At 40.0% G+C, this 25,784-nt stretch overlaps 1 protein-coding gene across 1 annotated transcript; it reads left to right on the top strand.

Annotated features, from left to right (window-relative positions):
• The first annotated feature begins 1,735 nt into the window (after window positions 1–1,735).
• Window positions 1,736–25,784, top strand: nelfb (negative elongation factor complex member B). The gene is made up of 13 exons (XM_067969476.1): window positions 1,736–1,867; window positions 8,104–8,267; window positions 9,610–9,709; window positions 9,924–10,154; window positions 13,075–13,260; window positions 14,699–14,811; window positions 14,910–15,012; window positions 15,609–15,704; window positions 17,562–17,704; window positions 18,253–18,359; window positions 22,823–22,964; window positions 24,110–24,218; window positions 24,808–25,784. The coding sequence occupies exons 1-13, from the start codon at window positions 1,766–1,768 to the stop codon at window positions 24,943–24,945; spliced, it is 1,734 nt and encodes a 577-aa protein (XP_067825577.1). The 5' UTR covers window positions 1,736–1,765; the 3' UTR covers window positions 24,946–25,784.

Raw genomic sequence — 25,784 nt, 5'->3', positions numbered from 1 at the left:
AGGCACACCCCTCAATGTATATACTCCAAACCCTTACCTGAGAGAATTTCTAAGGCAATTTCTTGTCACACTAACACCTTCTGTGAAGCTGACGTAGCCCTCAAAGCTGACAACTCAAAAAAGGGGTTAAAGGGTTTTATAAGTGATGGGTATACACAACATTCCTTCACTTGTACTGATGGAAAATTAACCTGGATACATTAAAGTGTGAACGGAAATTCCAAATGTTGAAGCAACACAACTGGTGATGCATTTCTTTGGTGGCCAGGGGGCATAATCCTCCAGAAAAATTTGAATAATGGATCCCATTCTTGTGCGTGATTCTGTGCCCAGAAACAAACCTTTGACCTCTACAAGTTAAATATTAACCAGATTTTAAATGTGTTTTTTGACAGTAGGATAAAATGTCTTGTGATACACTTTGCCACAATTCTACATGGGGAAGGCTGTGAGGCTGCAGTCAATGATATTGAAACAGCAGCTGCATAACAACAGCAAGATGGACTTGCTCATTGATTTCTTTCCTTCCAAGTGTAAATGGTCTCTTTTCCGAGTACAGGAAAACCATAGGCATGCACTGTTTGCAACTTGTCTACAACCTGAGCTTCCAATCCCATTTCCACTCCATCACAAGGCCCGCCTACTTCTGCCTCTGTAATATCCCACCGCCACCCCTACTGCAACCCAGCTGTTATTGAAACTCTCATATATACCTTCATCACCTACTGCCTTAATTATTCAAATGCTCCTCTTGAGGGCATACCCTGCTCTACCTTCCATAAACTTCAGCTTTAGACTCCTGCTCAAATCCTATCATCTACACAGTTCTGCTTCCCCATCAGCCCTGTCTCTCACATTGGCTGCTGGTTCCCCACTACCTCAAAATTAAATTTCTTAACCTTGTCTTAAAATTCTTCCATGGCCTAGCCTCTTTTTATCTATGTAACCTTCTGCAACCCCATCCTCCCACCCCCTCTTCCTGACTTCTCTGTTCATCTGACTCTGGCCTTGTGCATTTTTCCCCTCTTGCCCGACCATTGGCGACTATGCCTTCCACTATGTGGAATTACCCCTGCTGCCAACGCCTCCACCTCGCCACCTCTCCTCTTTAAAACCCATTTCTTTGACCAAACGTTTGATCGCTCCTCCTGTGGCTTGACGTCTGTTTTCGTCTGCTGCTCTGAAGTCCTGTGGGGCATTTTACCACACGAAAGGTACTGTATAATTGCACACATGCTAAATAAAAACACGTGTAGATGTGATGTACCGAAACTGTCATTTTATCAACTTTTCTGCCTCAATTTTATATAGAACCACCACTTGGAGAAAAAAAATAGTTCTACCAGCCTTTAGTTCTCCTCCCAACTGAGTAATTGCTTCACACTAACAGCCTCCAATGCCTGAGGGTGGGGGGGGGGGGGGAGGAAGCTGATTGTGGTGGCAAAAGATTTTCAGCTTGAACAGATGAGGGTTATCACATGTGGTACTATACTGTGTGGAAAGAAATGCTTGCTGCTTTAATTCACCAGCAGTTTGCAACACTTTTAAAGTCGCTCAGCCCAAGTGTTTACACATAGAGTCTGAATGAAACTTGAACAACTTTTTAAGCAGAGAGGGAATGCAAAAGTGAAACTGAAACGTTGCATTCGCAAAGACCAAAGCAGATTGTGGGGAAGGGCTGTGGGATGGAACCCGAGCGGGGGGGGCGCTGGTTTGCAGCCGGAGCGGTGTGAGGGTGGACCGGCACAATCCGCTTCCTGTCGCCATGTTCTCGGGGCTGCGTGAACTCGGCATCGCGAGCGGGGACGATCTAAAGGAAACTTTAACCAACTGCACCGAGCCCCTGAAAGCCATCGACCAGTTCCAGGTGAGCGGGGAGGCCCGGGGCTGTGCACGTCTCTGTCACCGTCAGGCCCTCGGCTCTCACTCTCGGGGCTGATTTTGGGTTGTTTATTCATCACTGTTATAATGTAGGAAACATGGCAGCCAATTTGTGCACAGCAAGCTCCCACAAACAGCAGTGAGGTAATGACCAGATAATCTGTTGGTTGAGAAAGAACTCCCCTGGTGGTCTTCAAATAGTGCCATGAAATCTTTTATGTCATCGGAACAGGAGTAGGCCATTCAGCCCCTCGTGCCTGCTCCGCCATTTGATAAGATCATGGCTGATCTGTGATCTAACTCCATATACCCGCCTTTGGCCCATATCCCTTAATACCTTTGGTTGCCAAAAAGCTATCTATCTCAGATTTAAATTTAGCAATTGAGCTAGTATCAATTGCCGTTTGCGGAAGAGAGTTCCAAACTTCTACCACCCTTTGTGTGTAGAAATGTTTTCTAATCTCGCTCCTGAAAGGTCTGGCGCTAATTTTTAGACTATGCCCCCTACTCCTAAAATCCCCAACCAGCGGAAATAGTTTCTCTCTATCCACCCTATCTGTTCCCCTTAATATCTTATAAACTTCGATCAGATCACCCCTTAACCTTCGAAACTCCAGAGAATACAACCCCAATTTGTGTAATCTCTCCTCGTAACTTAACCCTTGAAGTCCGGGTATCATTCTAGTAAAGGTGTTTAGAGAGACCGTCCTCCCTCTGCCCAGGGGTAGAGTTTTCGCTAAAATCCGTCCGGATCAGCGCAGAAGATCAGGGAATTTCGATGTACCCTGGGTGTAAATTGCATTTTGGGGTAATTCAAGTTTCCTTGAACTTTTGCGTTGATTCAAAATTCATCACGCCCACGCTCCCGAAACTTAATAACGAGGATGGCGAGTTTCCGCCTTCTGCGGCTGTTGGAGGAGGGTCTTCAAATTGAGCTCATTTTCTGAGGCGGACATGCACTAGTAGGCACATTTTTAAATGTTTATAATTATATCACAGTTGGTGAGAAATGATCTTGGCACGGAAGATCAGGAAGTAGAATCAGTATGGGTGGAAATTAGAAATAACAAGGGGCAGAAAATGCTGGTGAGAGTAGTTTATAGGCCCCCTAATAGTAGCAATACCATTCGACAGAGTATTAATTATGAAATAAAAGGAGCTTGTAACAAAGGAAATGCAGTCATCATGGGCGACTTTAATCTGCATATGGACTGGGCAAATCAAATTGGCAAAGGTAGTTTGGAAGACGAGTTCATGGAATGTATTCAAGACGGTTTCCGAGAGCAGTACGTCATGGAACCAACCAGGGAACAGGCTATTTTGGATCTTGTATTGTGTTATAAGATAAGGTTAATTAGTAATCTCACAGTAAAAGAACCTCTGGGGAAGAGTGATCATAATATGATAGAATTTCACATTGAGTTTGAAAGTATCCGACTTAAGTCAGAAACTAGAGTCTTAAACTTAAATAAAGCCAATTACATAGGTATGAGGGGCGAGTCGTCAAAGGTAGATTGGGAAATTAAATTCAAGGGTTTGACAGTTGAAAAGGAATGGCAAACATTTAAAGAAATATTTCAATATTTTCAATAAATATACATTCCATTGTGAAATAAAAACTCCACAGGAAAAGTGAGCCACCTGTGGCTAACAAAAGAAGTTAAGGAGAGTATTGGATTGAAGACTTCCTCATCTATATGCTTCTCCTTGGCAACATCATCCACAATGTCCAACTCTACCTCTCCACACCCTCTCTTGATCCCTCTGCTGCCTGTGTGTTGTCGGACTGCTTGTTCAGCATCCTGCCTTGAATGAGCCGTAATTTCCTCCAGTTAAATATTGGGAAGACCAAAGCTCTTGTCTTCAGCCCCAGCCACAACCTCCATATCCTTGCCACCGAATCTATCTCCCTTGCCAGCCACCGTCTCAAGCTGAACCAGACTTTTCACAACCTTGGCGTCTTACTCAAACCCGAACTGAGCTTCCAATCCCATATTCTCTCCATTGCAAAGACCGCCATAACATCGCCCGCCTCTGATCATACCCCATCTGCTACTGAATCCCTCATCCATACCTTTGTCACTTCCAGACCCGACGATTTCAATGCTCGCCTGGCTAACCTTTTATTATCTATCCTTCATAAACCTCAGCTGATTGAAAACTCTGCTACCTGCATCCTATTCCACACCAAGTTCCGCTCACTTGCCAACCCTCTCCTTGCTAACTTACATAGACACCCGGTCACCCAGTGCCTCCAATTTAAAATTTTCATCCTTGTATTCAAATTTGTTCATGGCCTCGCCCCTCCCTATCTCTGTAACCTCCTCCAGCGCCCCCAAATTTCCATTTCTCTTTACTCCGGCCATTTGTGCTTCCTCCCTCCTCCCTTTGCCACACCATTGGCAGATGTGCTTTTAACTGCCTTCGCCTCACACTCTAGAATTCTCTTCTTAAACCTCTTCACCTCCCTCTTCTCCTTCAAGACCCTCTTCAAAGCCGACCTCTTTGATGAAGCTTTGGTCACCCATCCTAACATCTCCTTCTTAGGTTTGGCATCCATTTATTTCTGATTGCGCATCTGTGAAGTGCCTTGGAACATTTTTCTACATTGTAGGTGCTATCTAAATGCAAGTTGTGTTGCCCTGCCCCCAATTCTATCTTCTATTTCTGTATTTGAGGGAGAAGTTTCTAATCAAAATAAGATTTACTAGGATGATACCAGAACTGAAAGGTTATACCTATCAGGAAAGATTGAGCAGGCTGGGGCTCTTTTCTTTGGCAAAGAGAAGACTGAGGGGTGACCTGGTCGAGGTCTTTAAGATTATGAAAGGGTTTAAGAACATAAGAAATAGGAGCAGGAGTAGGCTATATTGTCCCTCGAGCCTGCTCCGCCATTCAATAAGATCATGGCTGATCTTTGACCTCAACTGCACTTTCCCGCCCGATCCCCATATCCCTTGATTCCCTTAGAGTCCAAAAGTCTATCAATCTCAGTCTTGAATATACTCAACGACTCAGCATCCACAGCCCTCTGGGGTAGAGAATTCCAAAGATTCACAAACCTGAGTGAAAACATTCCTCCTCATCTCAATCCTAAATGTCTGACTTCTTATCCTGAGACTATGTTCCCTAGTTCTAGACTCTCCAGCCAGGGGAAACAGCCTCTCAGCATCTACCCTGTCAAGCCCTCTTAGAATCTTGTATGTTTCAATGAGATCACCTCTCATCCTTCTAAACTCCAGAGTATAGGCCCATTCTACTCAATCTTTCCTCATGGAACAACCCTCTCATCCCAGGAATCAATCTAGTGAACCTTCGTTGTACAGCCTCTGAAGCAAGTATATCCTTCCTTCGGTAAGGAGACCAAAACTGCACACGGTACTTCAGTGTGGCCTCACCAAATCCCTGTACAATTGCAGCAAGACTTCCTTACTCTTGTACTCCAACCCCCTTGCAATAATTTGCCTTCCTAATTGCTTGCTGTACCTGCATGTTAACTTTGTGTTCTATGTACAAGGACACCCAGAACCCTCTGAACACCAACATTTAATAGTTTTTCAACATTTAAAAAAATTCTGTTCTTCTATTTTTTTCCAACCAAAGTGAATAACCTCACATTTCCCCACATTATACTCCATCTGCCACCTTCTTGCCCACTCACTTAACCTGTCTATATCCCTTTGCAGACTCTTTGCATCCTCCTTTCCAACCTAGCTTTGTATCGTCAGCAAACTTGGATACATTACACTCGATCCCTTCATCTAAGTCATTAATATAGATTGTAAATAGCTGAGGCCCAAGCGCCGATTCCTGTGGCACCCCATTAGTTACAGCCTGCCAACCTGAAAATGACCCGTTTATTCCTACTCTCTATTTTCTGTCCGCTGACCAATCCTCAATCCATGCTAATATATTACCTCCAATCCTATGAGCCCTAATCTTGTCTAACAACCTCTTGTGTGGCACCTTATTGAATGCCTTTTGAAAATCCAAATATACCACATCCACTGGTTCCCCTTTCCCTACCCTGCGAGTTACATCCTCAAAAAACTCTGATAGATTTGTCAAATATGATTTCCCTTTCATAAAACTGTGTTGACTCAGCCTGATTATGATTTTTTAAAGTGCCCTGTTACTTTGTCCTCAATAATAGATTCTAACATTTTCCCGACTATTGATGTCTAATTGGCCCTGTTTTCTCTCCCTCTTTTCTCGAATAGCGGGGTTATAATAGCTACCTTCCAATCCACGGGGACCGTTCCAGAATCTAGGGAACTCTGGAAGATCAAAACCAATGCATCCACTATTTCTGCAGCCACTCTTCTAAAACCCTCGGATGTCGGCCATCAGGTCCAGAGGATTTGTTGGCTTTTACTCCCATTAATTTTTCTAATACTTTTTCTTTACTGATCTTAATTACTTTAAGTTCTTCCCTCTCATTAGATCCTTGGTTCCTCACTATTTCCAGTATGTTTTTTGTGTCTTCTACTGTGAAGACAGATGCAAAATATTTGTTTAACATCTCTGCCATTTCCTTATCCCCATTTAAATTCCTCCTGTCTCTGCCTCGAAGGGACCCACGTTTACTTTTGCTAATATCTTCCTTTTTGTATACTTGTGGAAGCTCTTACAATCTGTTTTTATATTTCATGCTAGTTTACTCTCACATTCAATTTTCTCCCCCTTTATCAATTTTTTGGTTATCCTTTGCTGAGTTCTCAAACCCTCCCACTCCTCAGGCTTACTACTCTTTTTGACAACATTGTAAGCCTCTTCTTTTAATCTAATTTTTGATAGCATAGACATAGAGAAGATGTTTCCACTTGTCGGGGAGACCAGGACTAGGGACCATAAATATAAGATAGTCACTAATAAAGCCAATAAAGAATTCAAGAGAAACTTCATTACTCAGAGAGGGGTTAGAATGTGAAACTCCCTACCACAAGGAGTGGCTGAGACAAATAGCATAGATGCATTTTAGAGGAAGCTGGATAAACATATGATGGAGAAAGGAATAGAAGGATATGGTTCGATGAAGCAGGGAGGGAGGAGGCTCGTGTGGAGCATAAACACCGGCATTGACCTGTTGGGCCAAATGGCTTGTTTCTGTGCTGTACGTTCTATGTAATTGTGATTTAAAAAAAAATCTTTTGATTTCCCAATGTCCCACATGTTGTACCCATGTGTACTGTTTTTGAATTTTGTTTGTTGAATGTTAAACAGCTGGTATTCAAGCAGCAGATGCAATAAGAGAAACGTGCTGGATGAAAGGAGGGTGCAAGCTAGTTGCAGCAGCAGTTCAGCTGTACCTTCTTCTGGTTTCTATAGCCTCAATGTAATATAAATGGCATATTGATGAATCAGCAAGAGAATGGTTGTCATATCTGTGTGCAAATTTGAGCAAATCTGATTTTCACGTATTAAAAGCATGGGTGATTCCAACTCCTTGTCTACTTCAATATGATGCTGAAACAAATGAGATGATCTTGTGTGCTCCATGAATAGATTATGTTATGTACTACTTACAGAATTGATGGTGAACAGATGCTAGCTCCAATGGACTCCAGTTGTCACTTTGCAAAAAGAATTAAGCGCGTGTTGTGGAAGTGCCATGGGAGTCTATTTTCCTATACAACAACACCGTGCATTTATATCGCACGTTTAACATAGTGAAATGTCCCAAGATGCTTCACACGAGCGTTATCAAACAAAATTTGACACCAAGCCATGTAGGGAGATATTAGGACAGGTGAGAGGTAGGTTTTAGGGAGCATCTTAAAGGAGTAGAGAGCCGTAGAGGTTTAGGGAGGGAATGCCAGAGCTTAGGACATAGGCAGCTGAAGGCACGGCCGCCAATAGTGGAGCGATTAAAATCGGGGATGCGTAAGAGGCCAGAATTGGAGGATCACAGAAATCCAGTTGCAGGTATCGTGATTCTGTTTCAAGAGGGCAAGATTAAAAACTTGCAGTCATCACAGAACAGCATATTTCCATGATTAGAACCTTGCTGATTTTTAGGTTGTGGAGGAGTTGGCTAACTTTTCCCCATCTAATGAACATGTTCAAAAGGTCAGCATTATCACATTTCAACCAAAATCAGGATGGGATCATGAATGATTGAAACCCACTTTACTCTTTCTTCAGACTCCTCCCTACTGAGATCTCCCGATATCCTCTAATGGGCTATTTACTTTTGTATAATACTTTTTTTTTTAAATTCAGATTGAAAATGGAATCTTACTGCCATCTCTGCAGTCAGCTTTACCTTTCTTGGACCTGCACAGCATTCCCAGGCTGGAATTCCACCAGTCTGTATTTGATGAACTACGAGAAAAACTCCTGGATAAAGTTGCCACCATAGCGTCAGAGGGAAAAGATGGAGACAGGTAGAGTTACACAAAACATGTCATACAGTGTGGAATCTGGCCAAATGAATTACGTTTTGTCTCCGGGTTTTATAATGATTACGGCACGTCACTTAAAATCTGATTATGAACTTTTATAACATTCACAGGCAATAAATGACCAGACTTAGCGTTTGTTAGGAGAAACTTGATACGATGACAAGTGCTGAGAATTGTCATCGTATCAATTGATGAGTAATGTGGCTACAATACAATCTTCATTAGGTATATGGAGACTGTGAACAGAATTATCTCTTCCCTTCTGAGTATGTATGCCTCAGGGAGTTACCTTTAAATGTTCTCCTCCTCCCTTAACTATGCTTGAGGTATGAAGTTTCTGTCGTGGTACAGTTTGTGTATCCCTATCTGATAACCGTCTTATAACTTTTAAAAAAAGATTCTGAATATTCAACTTGCTTTGTAAGTTTCTTTCCCTTATCAAAACTATGTCCCTTAAAAAATTGGTGTCTCTTTCACACGCGCATTGCGTCAGCCTCCTGTTGTGCAGTAAACAAAATATGTCGTGTTCTTTTTGCACACATTTGTCTGGCAGTGCTCCAGTTTAGCCCAATGTTGAGTTTGTAATCTTACACACACGCTTTGAAAGTTTTCACCTCAAAATCTATCCTGTTTTCTGAAGAGAAAAAATAATTTTTAACTCTGGTTAAAATTCCGTGACATCTTCAGTTTATTGAAGTAAGTAGATGTTCAGGGTCACAATTGCTTGTGTGGATACATTTCCCAGGTTTTCAAATGTAAAGAGGGGGAAAAGGCAGAAATTAAAATCCAATTTAATAACAAAAAAAATGTAACAAGTTAACATTCAAGTACAGAAAATTTACACATACAACATACGCAAAAAGTTACTCTGTCCGTTTCCAAATCACTTAGCAACTTGTCAAATCAAAAAAATTCCGATTTATTTACAGGAGTGAGGTTCAAGCCAAATGGTACATAATTTTTAAAAATAAGTACGGATAAGTACTTACTTACCAAGTTTGTTCCTCGTTAAAAACTCAATATTTACTTTGCAGTTACTATTATTTATGGCATTGTCCATTTAGTGCTGAATTCCGTTTGGAGTATTTAAATATAAATTTATTAAGTCACTCAAAATCATTTTTAATATTCTAGTGCTGAAAGACAGAGATCAGCCACGAGTTGAAAAGCACTGGGAATGGTCTGGCATTCTGGAACTCTTATGTTGCAAATAACTTTTTGTTTTAAGTGGATTTCTTTTGACTAACAGTTTCTCACGTGCAACTTCATTCTTGTGCGCATTTTGTTGCTGACATTTAGTGATTTTTGTGAACATTTTCCTCAGATACAATAAGCTAGAAGATCTGCTGGGGAAATGTTTTCCATTGGTTAAAGTGCCGTCAATACAACCCGTTGTGATGTGCGTGATGAAGCACTTACCCAAGGTCAGTAGCACTGTGTTGGAAAAAGTGACAAGTTACTATTGTACTCAAATCTGCGCTTGAGATTTCCCATGCCACAATTTTTGTCAAATGATAAAATCTTGATTGGAGTTGCCTCATGCTGGTATGTCCAATGTTCTTCCTTCCATTAGCTCTAGCCCATCTAATGCTTACCTTGCACAATCATAATAATGCTGTATTACGTACTTTTTTACAGGTACCAGAAGAGAAGCTGAAGCTTGTGATGGCAGATAAGGAGCTGTACAAAATCTGCGCCACCGAAGTGAAACGTCAGATCTGGCAGGATAACCAGGCGCTGTTTGGGGATGAGGTCTCCCCATTGTTGAAACAGTACATTGTTGAAAAAGAAAATGCCCTCTTCAGCAGTGAGCTGTCAGTCCTGCACAACTTCTTCTCAGCTTCCCCCAAAACCAGACGCCAGGGAGAGGTAAGGGTCAGAATAGCTTGTTATCAGAAGCACAGAGGGAGTATTTCACAACTGTCACAAAGCTCATTTACTTCTGCTTTATACACTGAGTGGTTCTTGTTCAAGTAAATCCCTGCACGATACTTGCAGAAAAGTTCACAATTTCTTGCTAGCCTTTTAATGCAGTTGGCAACTTAGAAGGAAGATGCAGTATCAGTTGCTAAGGGATATTTTTCTATATTATTGGACTTTGTAAGGGTTTGTATAACAGTGGTTTTCAAACTTTTCTTTGTTGGCGGATCCCTGTAAATATTCACATTCCCAGGTATCCCTAAAAATATTGGCACAATCCCTGTTCTGAAAAATGGTATCAGCTTCCCAAATAACCTGTTTTATTGGTATGCAACAATAAAAATCATGTGCTAATAAGTCAACAAGTACAGAAGCATGCAGAAATCTGATGATTTTATGGACCCCTAAGATCTCCCTCCCACTTCCCCAATGTGCCCGTTGAAAATCTGTGGTGTGTCGACACTAGTGGATCTCACATGGCGTTGCTCATGGTGAATCAGAGGTCAGGCTGTTGCAGTGGCTGGTGGGGAGCAACCTTGCCATTAAAAGGATTTGGCAAGAAGTTTGTGAGAGATTGCTGAGCAATGTGGTTGTTTGCGAAGCACTTAATTAATCAGAATTTTCTGTGAGAATGACACTTGACATGCATGAAGATGTCTAATAGACACAAAGCTTTTACATTTGAATAGATGATGCAATAAAACATACAGAAATGAAAACTGGCCCTACAGAAACGTGTTTATACCCCCAGCACTGCATCTAGTTTTGCTTTTTTTGTACAATTGTACAAAATCTTTAAATTCCATTTTAAAACATAATTGCAAAACTATATAAAACTGTATAGAGATGAGTGGGAAAGGCGTGCCATGTAGAGTAATGTACTTGAGAGCTACAGGTGACTTTATAAACTGTGAGAGCTATCTAAACCATGAGACTGTACTACAGCATAAACAAAAGTTCCAGCTATCTCTATTCTTTTTTGTTATTAGAGTTTATTTTTTCTGTTTCTTGTTGCAGTTTTGTACTCCAAGTTTTACCATGGGGCTTTTGTGTCATGTGATAGGAAAGGGAGGGGTTACTGGGGGATGTGAGGGTTGCTTCTTCCCTCCGCCCCCTCCCCCACCTGTGCAATAACTTTGACATGTTATCTTAGTTTTCGGAATCCTAGAAAAAACACATGGGCATGGGGGTGAGGTATCCTGAATGATAAACTGTTACATCTGATGATACTATATACTGTACTGAGGATACTATCTTTTACCATACTATCGTTGAGGTGGAGAGGGGAAAATCTGCCAGGGTTTCTCCTCCTGATGGCCTTCCAACGAGTCACTCTGTAAGTCACTCTGTTGTGTAAAGGCTAGTTGAAGACGAGATTGGACTGTAGGCAATACCGCTCATGGTCAAGTAGTTTATCAGTACTCTATCTAAGTATGAAAATAGCCACTTTGGTTGAGGTACTACAAGCCAACCTGTGGGGGGAAGCTGTACCCAGCAAGAAGTCCATGCTTTTAATTCAGGAAGAGAGGGGACAAAATACTAAGCAAAAATAAATCAGAAATTGATCTCGCAATTGTGTGGGGAATGAATAGGCATTTGGAAGTTGTTACTCAGGGTAAATACATTTTATATTCAGTGGCCTACCACTGGGTATTCTCTATTGCAAGTATGGTTTTAAAAAAAATCATGTATTACTGTATATCAGTTGTATTTCAGTCTGGACTTGCAACTATAATAAAATGATCAAAAATTTCCTTCAACTAAATATTGGGAAGACCGAAGCCATTGTCTCCATTCCCTAGCCACTGACTCCATCCCTCTCCTTGGCCACTGTCTGAGGCTGAACCAGACCGTTCGCAACCTTGGCGTCCTATTTGACCCTGAGATGAGCTTCCGACCACATATCTGCTCCATCACCAAAACCGCCTACTTCCACCTCCGTAACATCACCTGTCTCTTTCCCTGCCTCAGTCCATCTGCTGCTGAAACCTTCATCCATACCTTTGTTACCTCTAAAATTGACTATTCCAATGGTCTCCTGGCTGGCCTCCCATCTTCCACCCTCCATAAACTTGAGCTCATCCAAAACTCTGCTGCCTGTATCCTAACTTGCACCAAGCCGTGTTCACCTCTCACCCCTCTACTCGCCGACCGACATTGGCTCCCAGTCCGGTGACGCCTCGAATTAAAAATTCTCATCCTTATTTTCAAATCCTTCCATGGCCTTGCATCTCCTTACTTCTGTAGCCTCCTCCAGCCCTACAACCCTCCAAGATCTCTGCGCTTCTCCAATTATTGCCTCCTGGGATGAGAGGGTTGTCCTATGAGGAGAGATTGAGTAGAGATTGAGTAGAATGGGCCTATACGCTCTGGACTTTAGAAGAATGAGAGGTGATCTCATTGAAACATATAAGATTCTGACAGGACTTGACAGGGTAGATGCTGAGAGGCTGTTTCCCCTGGCAGGGAATGAAGGGATATGGGGATTGGGCTGAAAAGTGGAGTTGAGTTCGAAAATCAGCCACGATCTTATTGAATGGCGGAGCATGCTTGAGGGGCCGTATGGCCTACTCCTGCTCCTATTATGTTCTTATGTTCTCTCTTCCTTTAAGATGCTTCTTAAAACTTACCTTTTTGACTCAGCTTTTGGTCACCTGTCCGCATATCTCATTTTGTTTGATAATCGCTCCTGTGAAGTGCCTTGGGACGTTTTACTACGTTAAAGGCACTATATAAATGTACGTTGTTGATGTTGTAATAGTAAATGTATATTTTATCTTTTGCAAACCTTCATAGTTTCATTGAATATTTGAAGATAACATGCTTTGTTTGTAATATTTTCATGATTCTGTTTCACTTGTATGCCTAGGTTGTCCAGAAATTAACCAACATGATTGGGAAAAACGTGAAGTTGTATGACATGGTTCTCCAGTTCCTGCGAACTCTGTTCCTGCGGACAAGGAACGTTCATTATTGCACTCTGCGGGCAGAACTTTTGATGTCTTTGCATGACCTTGATATCAGTGAAATATGCTCTGTGGATCCTTGCCACAAGGTATAGTGACATTTTGTCATGCGCACTTACATATATGTGCTTCAACTTGAAAATGAGATATCACATCCCTTTTGCTTGCACATTGCTTGTTTTTAAAATGAAAATTGGTAAAAAAGGGAAATGGGTAGCAGTCTTGCTTGGCAATAGCTTTTTGTCTGTGTCTTAACCAGTTATTTTAGTGCTTTTGAAGTCCAGAATATCTGGATACCTTGTATAAAAGGATGAGATTTTCTTCGTCCTGAAATTCCTCTGATTGCAATCCCAGCAGTTTGCAGGGATCATGCCCTCCAGTGCTGACCCTGTTGGAGTTTCCAATATCATTGAGAGGGCACCCCCTTTACACTGGGCAACCGGGGGGACACCTGCCCATGTGGCCGGAAACATTGGTGCCCACCTGTGGTGGGGCTTGCCCAGGCCATCCACCTGACCACGGAATTTAATTTGTCAACTGCATGTTTGCTGATCAGACGACATTATTCATTCACTTTTTTGAGTTCTTAATGTGGAACTACACAGTGAATATCAAAAGAAATTTGAACTCCACTCAATGAAGACAGATTTTATATTATAGGTATTTAACTTTTTAGGATTTACATCCCAAGACTTGTCGCAGTGAAAAGTCTCTTGTGGGTTCTCAGTCTTGAGATGTGCAAGGTAGAGAATATCCCAGGTGACCAGTGGCCATTCCTGTTGAACTCTTGGGCCTTGAAATTACTCTCTTAAAATATTAGTTTACAAATGCTTAATATGTTCATGTGAAATTCTTTTGCTTGCTTTAAGCAAGGCATGTTAAACGGATTAATGTCTATGTTAAAAAAAAACGAACAAAAGAATTTCACATGAATGTGTTAAGCAACTTGTCTAGTCACAGCCTTGGAATTGAAGGGAAACTAGAGGTGATAACAGCGAGGGGCCAAACTGGTAATGATTGTCTACCTTCTCTGTCCTCCCACCCCACCTCCACAAAAATGCCTCCAAATCCAAGAAACACTCTTACTTTCAGTAGTTTCAGTGACCTGTCTATTATTGTTTCAAAAATCATTCAGTACACTAGATACAAACTAGGAAATTATTCTCCACAGCCTTTCTGCATTAACTATTTGAATATTGGATATACTCTGCAGTTTTATCTTTGAACATCTCTCAAATTATTTCAGTTAACTGGCTTATGCTAGGTAGTGCTAAGGAAGAACTAGAGACCATGTATGAAAGCACAGAATATTTTTTAATTCCGTTTTTATTGTAGAAATGGCTTTGCTGTCCTCAAAGGTTTGAGTATAGATGGATTAATGGAACAATATTATTCTTTATAACAAATAAGTCTCTTAAATTTTATTCTCTGTTAATATCTTTTCAAATAGCTCGACAACCGATGCAATTTAAACAACCATCTTAAAACCAGAAATTGATAATAAAAAATGGACTTCTCTTTTTACAGTTTACCTGGTGCCTTGATGCTTGCATTCGAGAGAGATTTGTAGATGCAAAGAGAGCTCGAGAATTGCAGGGTTTCTTGGATGGAGTTAAGAAGGGACAGGAGCAGGTGTTAGGGTGAGTGAGTCTCCAGTGAACATTCAGCATTCTTTATGGAATGGGTACAATCTGTTTCATGTTTTTTGGATTGCTTGTATAACAGTGTCTCTTTTCAGTGACCTCTCAATGATCCTTTGCGACCCCTTTGCAATAAATACTCTGGCTCTGAGTACTGTGAAAAACCTGCAGGAGTTGGTCAGCCAGGATGCATTACCCAGAGTAAGTACTTGTAGGCTAATCTCTGAAGACTCGTGCACTATTTCACCATGGTTTCACTTGAACTTGAGGTTCATAACTTGAATGCATTGTTCCACCCAGTTAGCTTCCTGAACAGTTTTAGATAAGGGGAGTTATCAGATAGCATTATCTGCATTTAAGAAAAACTGACTAAGGGTGTAATGATTAAAAAAAAAGCTAAATTGAGAATATACATACCTTCAAAGAATAGATGATGTAGCAGTTCAAAAGAGCCTGATCTTACTCTTTCTGATATTTCCAAACTGCAATACAGATTAACACTCTCCTTGTTAGTGAAAGTTTCTTTATTTTTAGCAGAAAATGTACTTTACTGTATTGTCTGTGTAAAATACTTTTATATCTTGTGTGCGAAACTATCATTTTTAAATTCACACCATTGGCAAAATAGAGGCCTGCATTTTTTCATAAGTTGTGTTTGTGCAGTATTTAGTATGATTTTGTAGAATATTATTTTTAAAAAGTGAAGATGTACATTCCTCAAAAATTGAACTTTCCTTAAATTAAGTTATCTTGGGATTAATGTAGTACTGAAGACTGGTAATTGTGGAATTCAACAGGACAGTCCAGACCTCCTCCTCTTGCTGCGTATGCTCTCGCTGGGACAAGGGGCTTGGGATATGATTGACAGCCAGGTGTTCAAGGAGCCAAAAATGGTAAGTCAGAAAACCTTATCCGTTTATGGTATTGGTTACTAATATTCTACATAGTAACAAATTATTGAAGTTCTTGTGACTAGCTGACTTGATGTGAAATGACTACATTTCTCACATATTACATCCTGTTTATACTTTATTATATTACATTCATCAAACTGTACAAACTGCTTTGGATTATCTTGGATACTTAATATCTCCACATATGCCCCTATAAGATTTGAATATTAATGTTCTGGGGTGTCCCTCTTGCAGCCTTAGACTTGGGCTGTTACAGAATAAGCATCAATTAAAAAAGATGATTAAATTGAGCAGTGCACTGTATAATAGTGAAACTCAAACTACGTGAAGATCTGTGCATCAAAATTAATTTTATAATCTTTCTTTGATTTACTGAAACCTAAAGTGATTTTAATGGTGAAAATCTTAACACTGCGTCTTGTTATTAATTCCAAGACTATTCTAAATGAAGTGTTTAAGCCAAAGAACCAGTTTGAGGCTGCTTCACTGGAGCAATCTTTTAATTAATTGGCATTTCTCGTGATGAACTGTCTACAGTGAACTTGAATGTAGTCTAATAGGGAAAAATGTATTTATAATTGGGGCAGAAAATATGTTCCAAATTCATTTACTGTGCAAGTTGAATTATATTTTACTTGCCAGGAGAGTACAACTTGCTTATGGAAGCTATTATGACACTTGCTTTTCATTGTTTAGCCTATTGAATGCCCTCCATAGATAAGAAAGAATTGATGTCTTCAGTCATTAAGCACTCCATATCTGCACATATAATGAATATATATCAGTCACTTAAAAAGGTGTTCATAGGTTTGGTTGTGGAACACCTCTGGTGACATCAGTCAAGATCCAGCTTTAGTAAGTCAGTTTGCTGCCATTCTTGTCCAGCCGATTGACAGCGAGGATTTTTTTTTCCTTTTTATTTAAAAAAATTCTTTATTTCCGTTAAGCTTCAGCCACATTTTAGTAGAGGTAAGATTTTAAAAAGGCGACTGCTCACATTTGGTCTTAACACATATTGATGATAAAAAGCAGAGATGCTGCAGGAGAATTCCCTTGGGGGATATCAACAGAGCACGTCTGTAACACTATTTTGCAGAGTAAATAGTAGATTTACAAGGCTTAACATGAGCCCTATAAATTATTACATTCAAAACATATTTTTTGTTTTATTACTGATAAATAGCTGACTCAGATCTGACAGCAGCATCATCACAGATTTACCATTTCCTTCAAACCTTGCCTTTCTCCTCTAATTATCCCTCTTGGTCCAGTTTTACATATGGGCAGGTCCAGTATAGCACCTCGGTGGCTGTTTTGTGATTGTTGACCAGCGAACTATGAGACCATAGGAGTCATCACAAACAAGCCTGACTCTCATCATCCAGTATTCACACGTGTGCTTCCAGCAGGGTTTGCTGATTGCATTTTTTTTGCCTGTTCTTTAATTTGGTAATCGGTCAGTTGTCGAGTTCCCTCACTTTCCTGGCTGAGATTGCATGGCTCAGTGGCACACCATTTAGTGCATTTACTTTTTGATTCATCACAGTGACACTTTTTAACATTTATATTGTGACCATAAGATGCTTAACTGCCTTCTGCCTCAGCCTGCATTCAGGGCACAAATAAAAGCATCAGTAACAGAACAATATTAGTGTCCTCAGCAGCAATATGTATAGACTGAGTGTAATATTCATTGCCTGTAATTTTTATAATAGTTTCTCGATATGAAAATGTATGGATGGGCAAATAAAGTTTACAGGGGTCTAAAACAATTGTCCTTATGTTCAAAGAATAAGAAGTTATTTTAAAAGTAATCTATCTGTGATCTTTCTGTAGGAGATCGAACTGATCACCAAATTCTTACCCAATCTGATGGCATTTGTGGTAGATGATCACAGTTTCAATGTGGACCAAAAACTGCCGACTGAGGAGAAGGCTGCAAACTTGTATCCAACCAACCTGCCGGAATCTTTTATCAAGTATGTATTTGTCCCTGTATCAATTGTACCTTTTGATTTTTGGAAATAAATTTAGTATTTCTATGGCAACAGATAGTGCTTAAAGTATTGACACTGTCCTGGAGGATTTGGGCAGAATAATGTAGAGGAATTGTATTTGGCTTCTTGTTCCAAGTTACAGAGTTGACAAGGCATGTAGTTGAATTATGATTATTTTCCAGTCACAAAATGATAGTTTAATAAATGGGATTGAAGACACTGGTGGTATTCCCCCTGAATAGTAAAGGAGGAGAAAATCTCAAACAAGGATTTTCATGTTTAGAGAAATGTGAGCATTGATACTAATAGTACTTAACATATATAATTCATACAAATCTCCTGTGAAGTAATATGTGGATTCAGTGCCTGCTAAATACGTTATGAGCACAATCAATACAGAGTTTTGAAAGATGGAATTTTTTTCTAGGATGCAGAAATTTAGAAATGTCAATATTGCAGCGCCTGCATGCTGCACTCTAATCAAAATAACTTGATGTCAAACAAAACTGTCAGGTTTCTTCTGCTGATAGGTTCATTCTGGAGAATCGTGTAGCTTGTGAAATCGCACTATACTATGTACTGCACATTACAAAACAGAGGAACAAGAATGCCATTCTCCGTTTATTACCTTCCCTGGGTGAGTACCTACACTGACAACAGGGGAATTATTTTGGGAGGTTTGTTTAAAAATTCTTTGTTAAATACCTTGCCAGCTCTACCACACAATTTGATTAATCATATATAAAATTAGTACACAAAACAATGGATGCTTGGTCCTGATTTGGATCAAGTGCACATATGATGTAAATACTGTGGTTCAGGAGGACAGAGACTGTGTGCCTTGTTATTCTCTCTCTACCCTTGCCAGCACTGTACTGTAGCAGACACCCAAATAATTACTTTCACTGACTACACTATCTGCAATGTTCAGCGTTGCAATACTTGGAAAGACTTCTGAATTATTTTATTTCCAAAGTTTACAAATGGTCACTGGGATTCCAGTAAAGTATAATGGTGGGTGGGTGACATGTTTGTACTGTGCCCACTCCAATTTTGGATAAGCACCCAGCAATAAAATCGGCTTTGTCCTTCCAAACTTGGGGTGAAGCACTGGTTGGAGCAACTTGAGGTCATGAATTGCCACCGTCACACAACATGTTTTTTTCCGCTATAGTATATTGGTACCAAAATGAGAATGGTAACACTGGTACTGTATATTTTTCTCTGTTACCTTTCAGACTGTGTTTGCAGATTATTTGAATAGAACAGCACCATATGCACTGCTTCAAAATCCATTGTGAACACTAATATCCCTCTAAAAGCCCGCATCTGTTCGCACTGAATTCATTTTGTGCAGCAGTAGAATTGTACATGCAGTAATAATTAATTTGTATGCATGCTAACTTGTGCACAGATAATTAAGAATTATGGGAGAAGATGTCTGCTGTGTGTGAGGTTTAGCAAAATCATAAAACTGTTCTTTATGAAACTACATCTTTATATGCTGCACCTGGCACGCAGAATAAATATTCCCCCAGTGCAATTAATTCATGAGAAATACATATGCATACAGATTAGCAGTCATCTAAAATAGGGGATAAAATAAATTCTGGTTGTCATGCATTGTACTGTTCTCATTTCTGCTGCCAAAAATGTAACCTGGTAAAATTTATGGATGATCCCTTGGTAGTTATTACATTGGTGTCTCAATTATCTACCATAATAGAGGTTCTTCCCTTTCCCTGCCCTCAGTGGATCATTGAAATTGGTAGATAACTGAGAGTCCTGTCAGCCTCAGCTCCATCACCACCAGGTGACCTGGCCCCATCTGACTTGATGTTGCAGCCCAGCAGATAAAAGATGCAACTAAACTTAATTCAGGACTGGTGCTGGGTGCTTTGCAGATGATCAAGAGGATGGGTATTTGAGATCCTGCTCTATAACCATTTCACTGCAGGCAGCATCGCTGATGTGTGGGCTGCGTTGCCAGGGAAATTGTTGCTTCCCTCAATTTCTTTGTTTCAGTGAGGATGATAAATCCTCCCTCGGATACAGAAGGAGGCAGGAATGGATTTGTGCTTTATTCTGTCGTGAATTTTATGAGAACTGAAGAAATTATGAATCTAATTAAGAGTAGCAGAGTCGGTAGTAGAACTGTACAGGACTCCAGGGACATGTAACTGGTGCTGAGCAACCCCAGACAAGCTACCAAATGTATGAAGACACTATAGATTGCACAGTCTCTTTATAAATACGGGCTATACGACTGCAGCTCAGCATAATTTAATTTCACAGATGTCTCTAGAGTCCTATTTAATTAAATTGCTGGCTATGCGACACTTAACTAAGATTCCTTTTTCTGCATACATGAAAAATAATAATCTGTAATGTATTAAATTCCTATGTATGTGGCACAATCCTTATTTGGGCATCACCATTCTGTGATACAAAGCCATGCTTGCAGCTGCACGTGTCCCATTAGATAGAGCATCATAAGTATTAGAAGCTGCAGATCCCCATACCTATACCGACAGCATCACTAATGTACTGTGAAGCAAATTTGCTTTATCCGGATTTTCCATGGACAAAGCAACTGGAGATCTCTTCGTGATGTTTAAAGTCTCAGTAATAGAGTTAGACATGCACACTGGAGTCTGTGGATACCGTGCAGAGAGAGAAATGGTACAGAAAATATAATGGGAAAGGAAAAATATTTTAATTGTGGATATGGTTCCACATCTCCCAGTTTTGTAAAGGTGCTGTTTCATACTGCGGTACAGTTCCACAGACACCATCAAGCACCTTGACCAGTCTCAATTCTTCATATATGAGCCTAGACAGTAAGTCTTGGCAGGCTATTGAACCCTGGAGGACATCACAGACAAGCCTGAACCTGCTGTCACCCAGTGTCCATACATGCACACTTTTCCAAGGCGATCACTGGATATTGCTCAGGATTGGTAACCCTGACTGAATTTTTTTTTTGGCACCCATCCATGTCTCAGTCACTGGCGCCAATTTTAACAGCCCAACCACTGGCCAAGATGAGATCAGCTAACTCAGCACAGACCAGGAATCGAACCTGTGATCTTCCAGTCCCTGTGTCTTAGTGCAATATTGGCCAGTGTCTTCACCCATTGTGGGAGCTGAAACGTTTTCAAAGCTTTACAAGGGTAAGAGGTAGTGTTAAAGTTATTTTTTAAAATAAATGTTGGTACTTACCTTTTTCTCAAGTATTGCAGGAGTTGGTCTGGATCTGATCAGAGTAGACTCAAATCTAAGGGAAAGAGATGGGAGTTTTTACTTCCCAATCTGAATGTAGTAGGTGACTTGCATTCTCCAATGAATTATGCAGCAAAGTCAGACTTGCTGGAGTTTTGCAACACAGTTATAAATGGATTCGATGGCAAATTCACCCACTACCCTGGCTCAAGAACGTAACCAGTTTCATTGTTCTCTTCGTTACATTTTTGGCATTGCTTTACCAGTAGAAATGGTGGCACATTCATTACACGGTTGAATAGTGGAAATGAACTTTTTAATTCTAATTTGTGACAAACAAAAGCCAGAGCAGGAGTCCAATGATTTGCATTTTTCTTATGTCTTACCTGTTGCAAACCTACTGCTTCTGTATTTAATATTGACTGCAGCAAAATTTGGGTCTCACCGAAAAAATGAAAGTGCTGTTTGTCAGTCCAGGAGGACCAAAGTGGCATTTCATTTCAGAATCTTGTATTTGTCTTTGTTCCATGGTTGCATCCAGAGGAGATCTGCTCACCCTCAGTTTACTAACCGAGAACCCATGATTTAACTTTTATTAGATGTGCGTGCGCCTGTGTTTGTAAGGTTGGAGTTAACCTCTTAGGAGCTGCCACAATTATTTTGTTACCAGCTGCCTTAAAAATTCTATAAACTACAGCATTTTAACAATTGTAGCAGCACTGTTATAAAACGTGACAGATTTCTTATACAGTGGGATCTCTCTTTTCTGCACTCGTATTATTAGCCAGAGTTTTTGAAGGGCAGGCCACAAGCGAGATGGCAACTCATTATGCAGCTCGTCTTGCTATTTGTATTTCATCTCTTTTTTTGGTGAATCAAACTCGATCATATTTCTTTTCTACTTGTGTTGCACAAAAAAATAATCAAAAAGGCTAATGTAAAGCCTTTGTAACCAGAGGGCTAGAATATGAAGGGGAGGATGTTTTGCTACAGCTATACAAAGCCCTGGTTAGACCACATCTGGAGTATTGTGTACAGTTCTGGGTACCGCGCCTTAGAAAGGATATATTGGCCTTGGAAGGAGTGCAACGCAGATTCACCAGAATGTTACCAGGGCTCTCGGGGTTAAATTATGAGGAGAGATTGCATAAACTAGGCTTGTATTCCCTGGAATATAGAAGGTTAAGAGGTGATTGGATTGGAGTTTTTTAGGATTTTGAAAGGAATTAATAGGGTAGATAGAGAGAAACATTTTCCGCTGGTGGAGGAGTCTAGGACAAGGGGACATAACCTTAAAATCAGAGCCAGGCCATTCAGGAGAGAAGTTAAGAAAGACTTCTTCACGCAAAGGGTGGTAGAAGTATGGAACGCTCTCCCACAAAAAGCAGTAGATGCCAGCTCAGTTAATAATTTGGGTATTCAGGGACATGGAGCCATGGGGCGGATGGAGTTAGGATACGGATCAACTTTGATCTCATTGAATGATGGAACAGGCTGTCGGGGCTGAATGGCCTACTTCTGTTGCTGTGTTCCTATGTTGCCACTCCCATGTCTAGAGTGTTGATATACAATACATGTGAAGCCAAAATTTGAAGATGTTGATGATCTGACAATTTCCATTATTCACAAGAAGGAAGGTGGGTTCATCCACTGTGGTGGATAATGAAACTTCCATTATTACTTTATAAATTCATATCAGAGCTCATGGAATTATGATCATTTAAAGTTTTCATCAACTTTTAAAGCAACATTTATAGTCATTAGTATTTTGTGTATGTAGATTCTCGTTTCTTCCTGAAATTGAAAATGCATTGTTTTTAAAAAAAAAAATTCCAGTGTGAATCGAGTTGATTAAATTGCCTTTCTATTTCATTACAGTGGAAACCTACAATGACATGGCGTTTAGCGATATTTTCTTGCACCTATTCACCAGCCACCTAACATTATTGACGGAGGAATTTGCTACAGAGGAGTTCTGTACTGCCCTGTTTGATGGCTTCGTCCTTACAACGTTCTCCAGGTAAAAATGAAAAATTGTACATCAGGTCCCTTTTATAGAATGCATTGTAAGGAGGGCTGTAACTCGTAATAATATTTCATACTGAAACTAATGCAGTTAGCTCAAGTTTGTATTCTCGTAAATTCACAAATAGATCTCAGGTTCTGAAACTGAATCCATCCAGGACTCCTATGTTCAATTTCAATGTGTTCCGGAAGTTCATTCTGGGAGTGAGGTGAGAAAAGGTTTGTTTGGTTCAGAGTTCGAACCAAATATTCTTGACAAGCTTGGTAATAACAAAGTGTGTGAATGAAATCCAGAGACAGAAAATCAATAATGCCCAACCCTTATTTTTCACCGCCTGTCTAATTTAGATACAGTGGATCATTTTGTCCTACTGTAAAGTTAACTCTGCACCTGTCACTTTGACTTGTAGCTAACAATGTGCTAGAGCAGTTATTATAGTAGGTGTTTGGATCAGTTGAAGTCTCTGTGGAATTTAAAACATTCTTGGAATAAATTTGTGTGACAGCAATTTTTATCTTCGAAGATTGGAGGTGTTATTGGTAAAATTTGAACTTAATCAGAAAGTAAACTTTCAACACATGTTAGTACCTCCTCTTCTCACCAGCCTGATTGGTGCTTTTTTATTAACCTACCTATCCGTTAAGCTTTTGGGATAGTTTCCTCTGGTTCAGCCAGTGATTCCAGTAAGAGGACCTCATGTCCCCGATGAACCAGAGAGTGTCTTTTCCAATGTCTAAATAAATGTACCGAGATGAACTGAGAACCTCAGTCACTGTATTTCAGGTGACCTTTTGAATTTTTATCAGTGAACCAAATAAGGAGCGATAACTGGTGAAGTAAAAAAAAAGGCCGATGGTAGAATAAAAAGCTGTAATTTAATCCAAGGATGCTGATGTGACAATAAACAAGTTCTGCTTCTGTACTTACGTCAGCAGCTTGCGTCTCACGAAAGTTAAGCAACACTTTTTTGAAGCTCTCCTGTACCAGAAATGGTGTCCATTGTTCAGTGTCAGATAATCTAAACAACTGGATTGCTGTACACAAACCTACAGCGCCCTGCTTCTTGAAAAGGCAACAGCACTTTTCGTTTTCTAATTCCCTCTAATGACAAGAATGTTCTGATACACGTTCTATTACAGTAAAGAAAATGTGCACAGACATATCCTCCGACTGCTGCTTCATCTTCACCACAAAGTGGTACCTTCAAAAATGGTTTCGCTACAGAAGGTACTGGAACCTACCAAACAGGTGAGAAATGTCCGTTTCTATGAAGATTATAAGTGTGTTTTAAGGAGGAGATATTGAAGGTGAGAGGAAATAAAATGCAGATCAGTACTGTGAAATAAATATTTTTTTCAGTTAGTTATACAAGGGGCATAAATATCTGAGCACCAGCAAGATGTTCAAGCCCATTTAAAGCCTGATTGCACTTCAGTTGGTTAGGTTTAACTTTGGGGCAAATGTTGATTGCATTGTAATAGCTGGTACTGTAACAGTATATTTTTCAGCACCATAAATCAATAAAAGCTGTTTTACTAAAGGACGGTACTGTGTAAATTTGTATACTTCACAGGTTTGTGGTCAGGACGGTTGGTTGGTGTGTGGATTTTGAAAGAGAATGTAAATTTAAATTAGTGAAAAGAATGTCCTCAATGAGTGATAAGCGTTTGGAATCATCTGTCTGATGGGGTGATAGAGACAAAAATATTGAGGCATTCAAATTGCAATTGGATCCTGACATGGGATAGTTTCAAAAGGGATCAACCTTATGTTCAAAAAAATGTTAATGTTTGGCCTTGACACTTGTATGCTTATTACATTTCAATTTTGTATGCAGAGCACTGAACCAGTGAAGGACTTGTACACTCAACTTACTGAAAAGATAGAAAGTCTTAAGCAGAGCCCTGTGCAAACAGTGGAGACCCCGCCACTGGAACTGCCACTGCGGACTGTCTCTACACCAGCTGCCATCTGATAGATTCAGCTTGCTATCTGGATTGAAGCATTAGACATTGACCGAATCTGTGTGCTGTTTTAAGGTGAATCGTGAAGCACAGTATCTGCATACTTTTCAGTTATGTCATCCCTTATGTGTATTCAACAAATTGCAGTCCTGATTAGTACACTTAATTGCGAACATTTATGTTCTTCCCTTTTGCCACAAGATAAAATCAAATTAAATGAACTGTTCCATTGGGCTGCAGCATTACATGGTGGACACGTAGCTGTGAGATTCAGAATTTTAAGAAGTTGCAGATTAATATTACCAAACCTGGTCAAAGTAACAAAATTTCAAAGGACTGGAGCTGAATTACTGAAGGTCATTATCATTGGAGTTCTCTTTTGTTACATTTTCCAACTGTTTTTACGATTATTGACATTTACTCTCCCTTACCAATATTCTTCAATTGATCCTGCCAGGAGTTAGCAGCCAGGAGTTAGCAGCCCAGAGCAGTTGTTCATTTACTGACCAGACGAGGATATGGAAACTATATTTGTCAGCAAAAGTACAGATTCAGGATCTTGATCTTTTAAAACATGGTTTTAACAAGGAACTGTTCAGTTATTTTGTTTGAGTGACAGCAGTCACTTTCAGGATCCAGAGCAGAGAAAATTTGTGTACTGTACTGCATTACGTGGACTTAATGGTTCAACAACAATAGAATGTTTAACAAATAATTGTAAATTTGCTCATTTCAACACGATCAATTAAAAAATTCAGCCACGATTGCTCACTTATTTAACAAAACAACAAAAAGGTATGTGTTAAAAACTTTGTATCACTTTTTAAAAAAAATAAAGTTTAAATATTGA

The sequence above is a fragment of the Heptranchias perlo genome, chromosome 31 (assembly GCF_035084215.1).
Source record: "Heptranchias perlo isolate sHepPer1 chromosome 31, sHepPer1.hap1, whole genome shotgun sequence".
NCBI classification, from domain to species: Eukaryota; Metazoa; Chordata; class Chondrichthyes; order Hexanchiformes; family Hexanchidae; genus Heptranchias; species Heptranchias perlo.
Note: the sequence above shows the minus strand (reverse complement) of the source record. Positions and strands in the feature narration are given on the sequence as shown.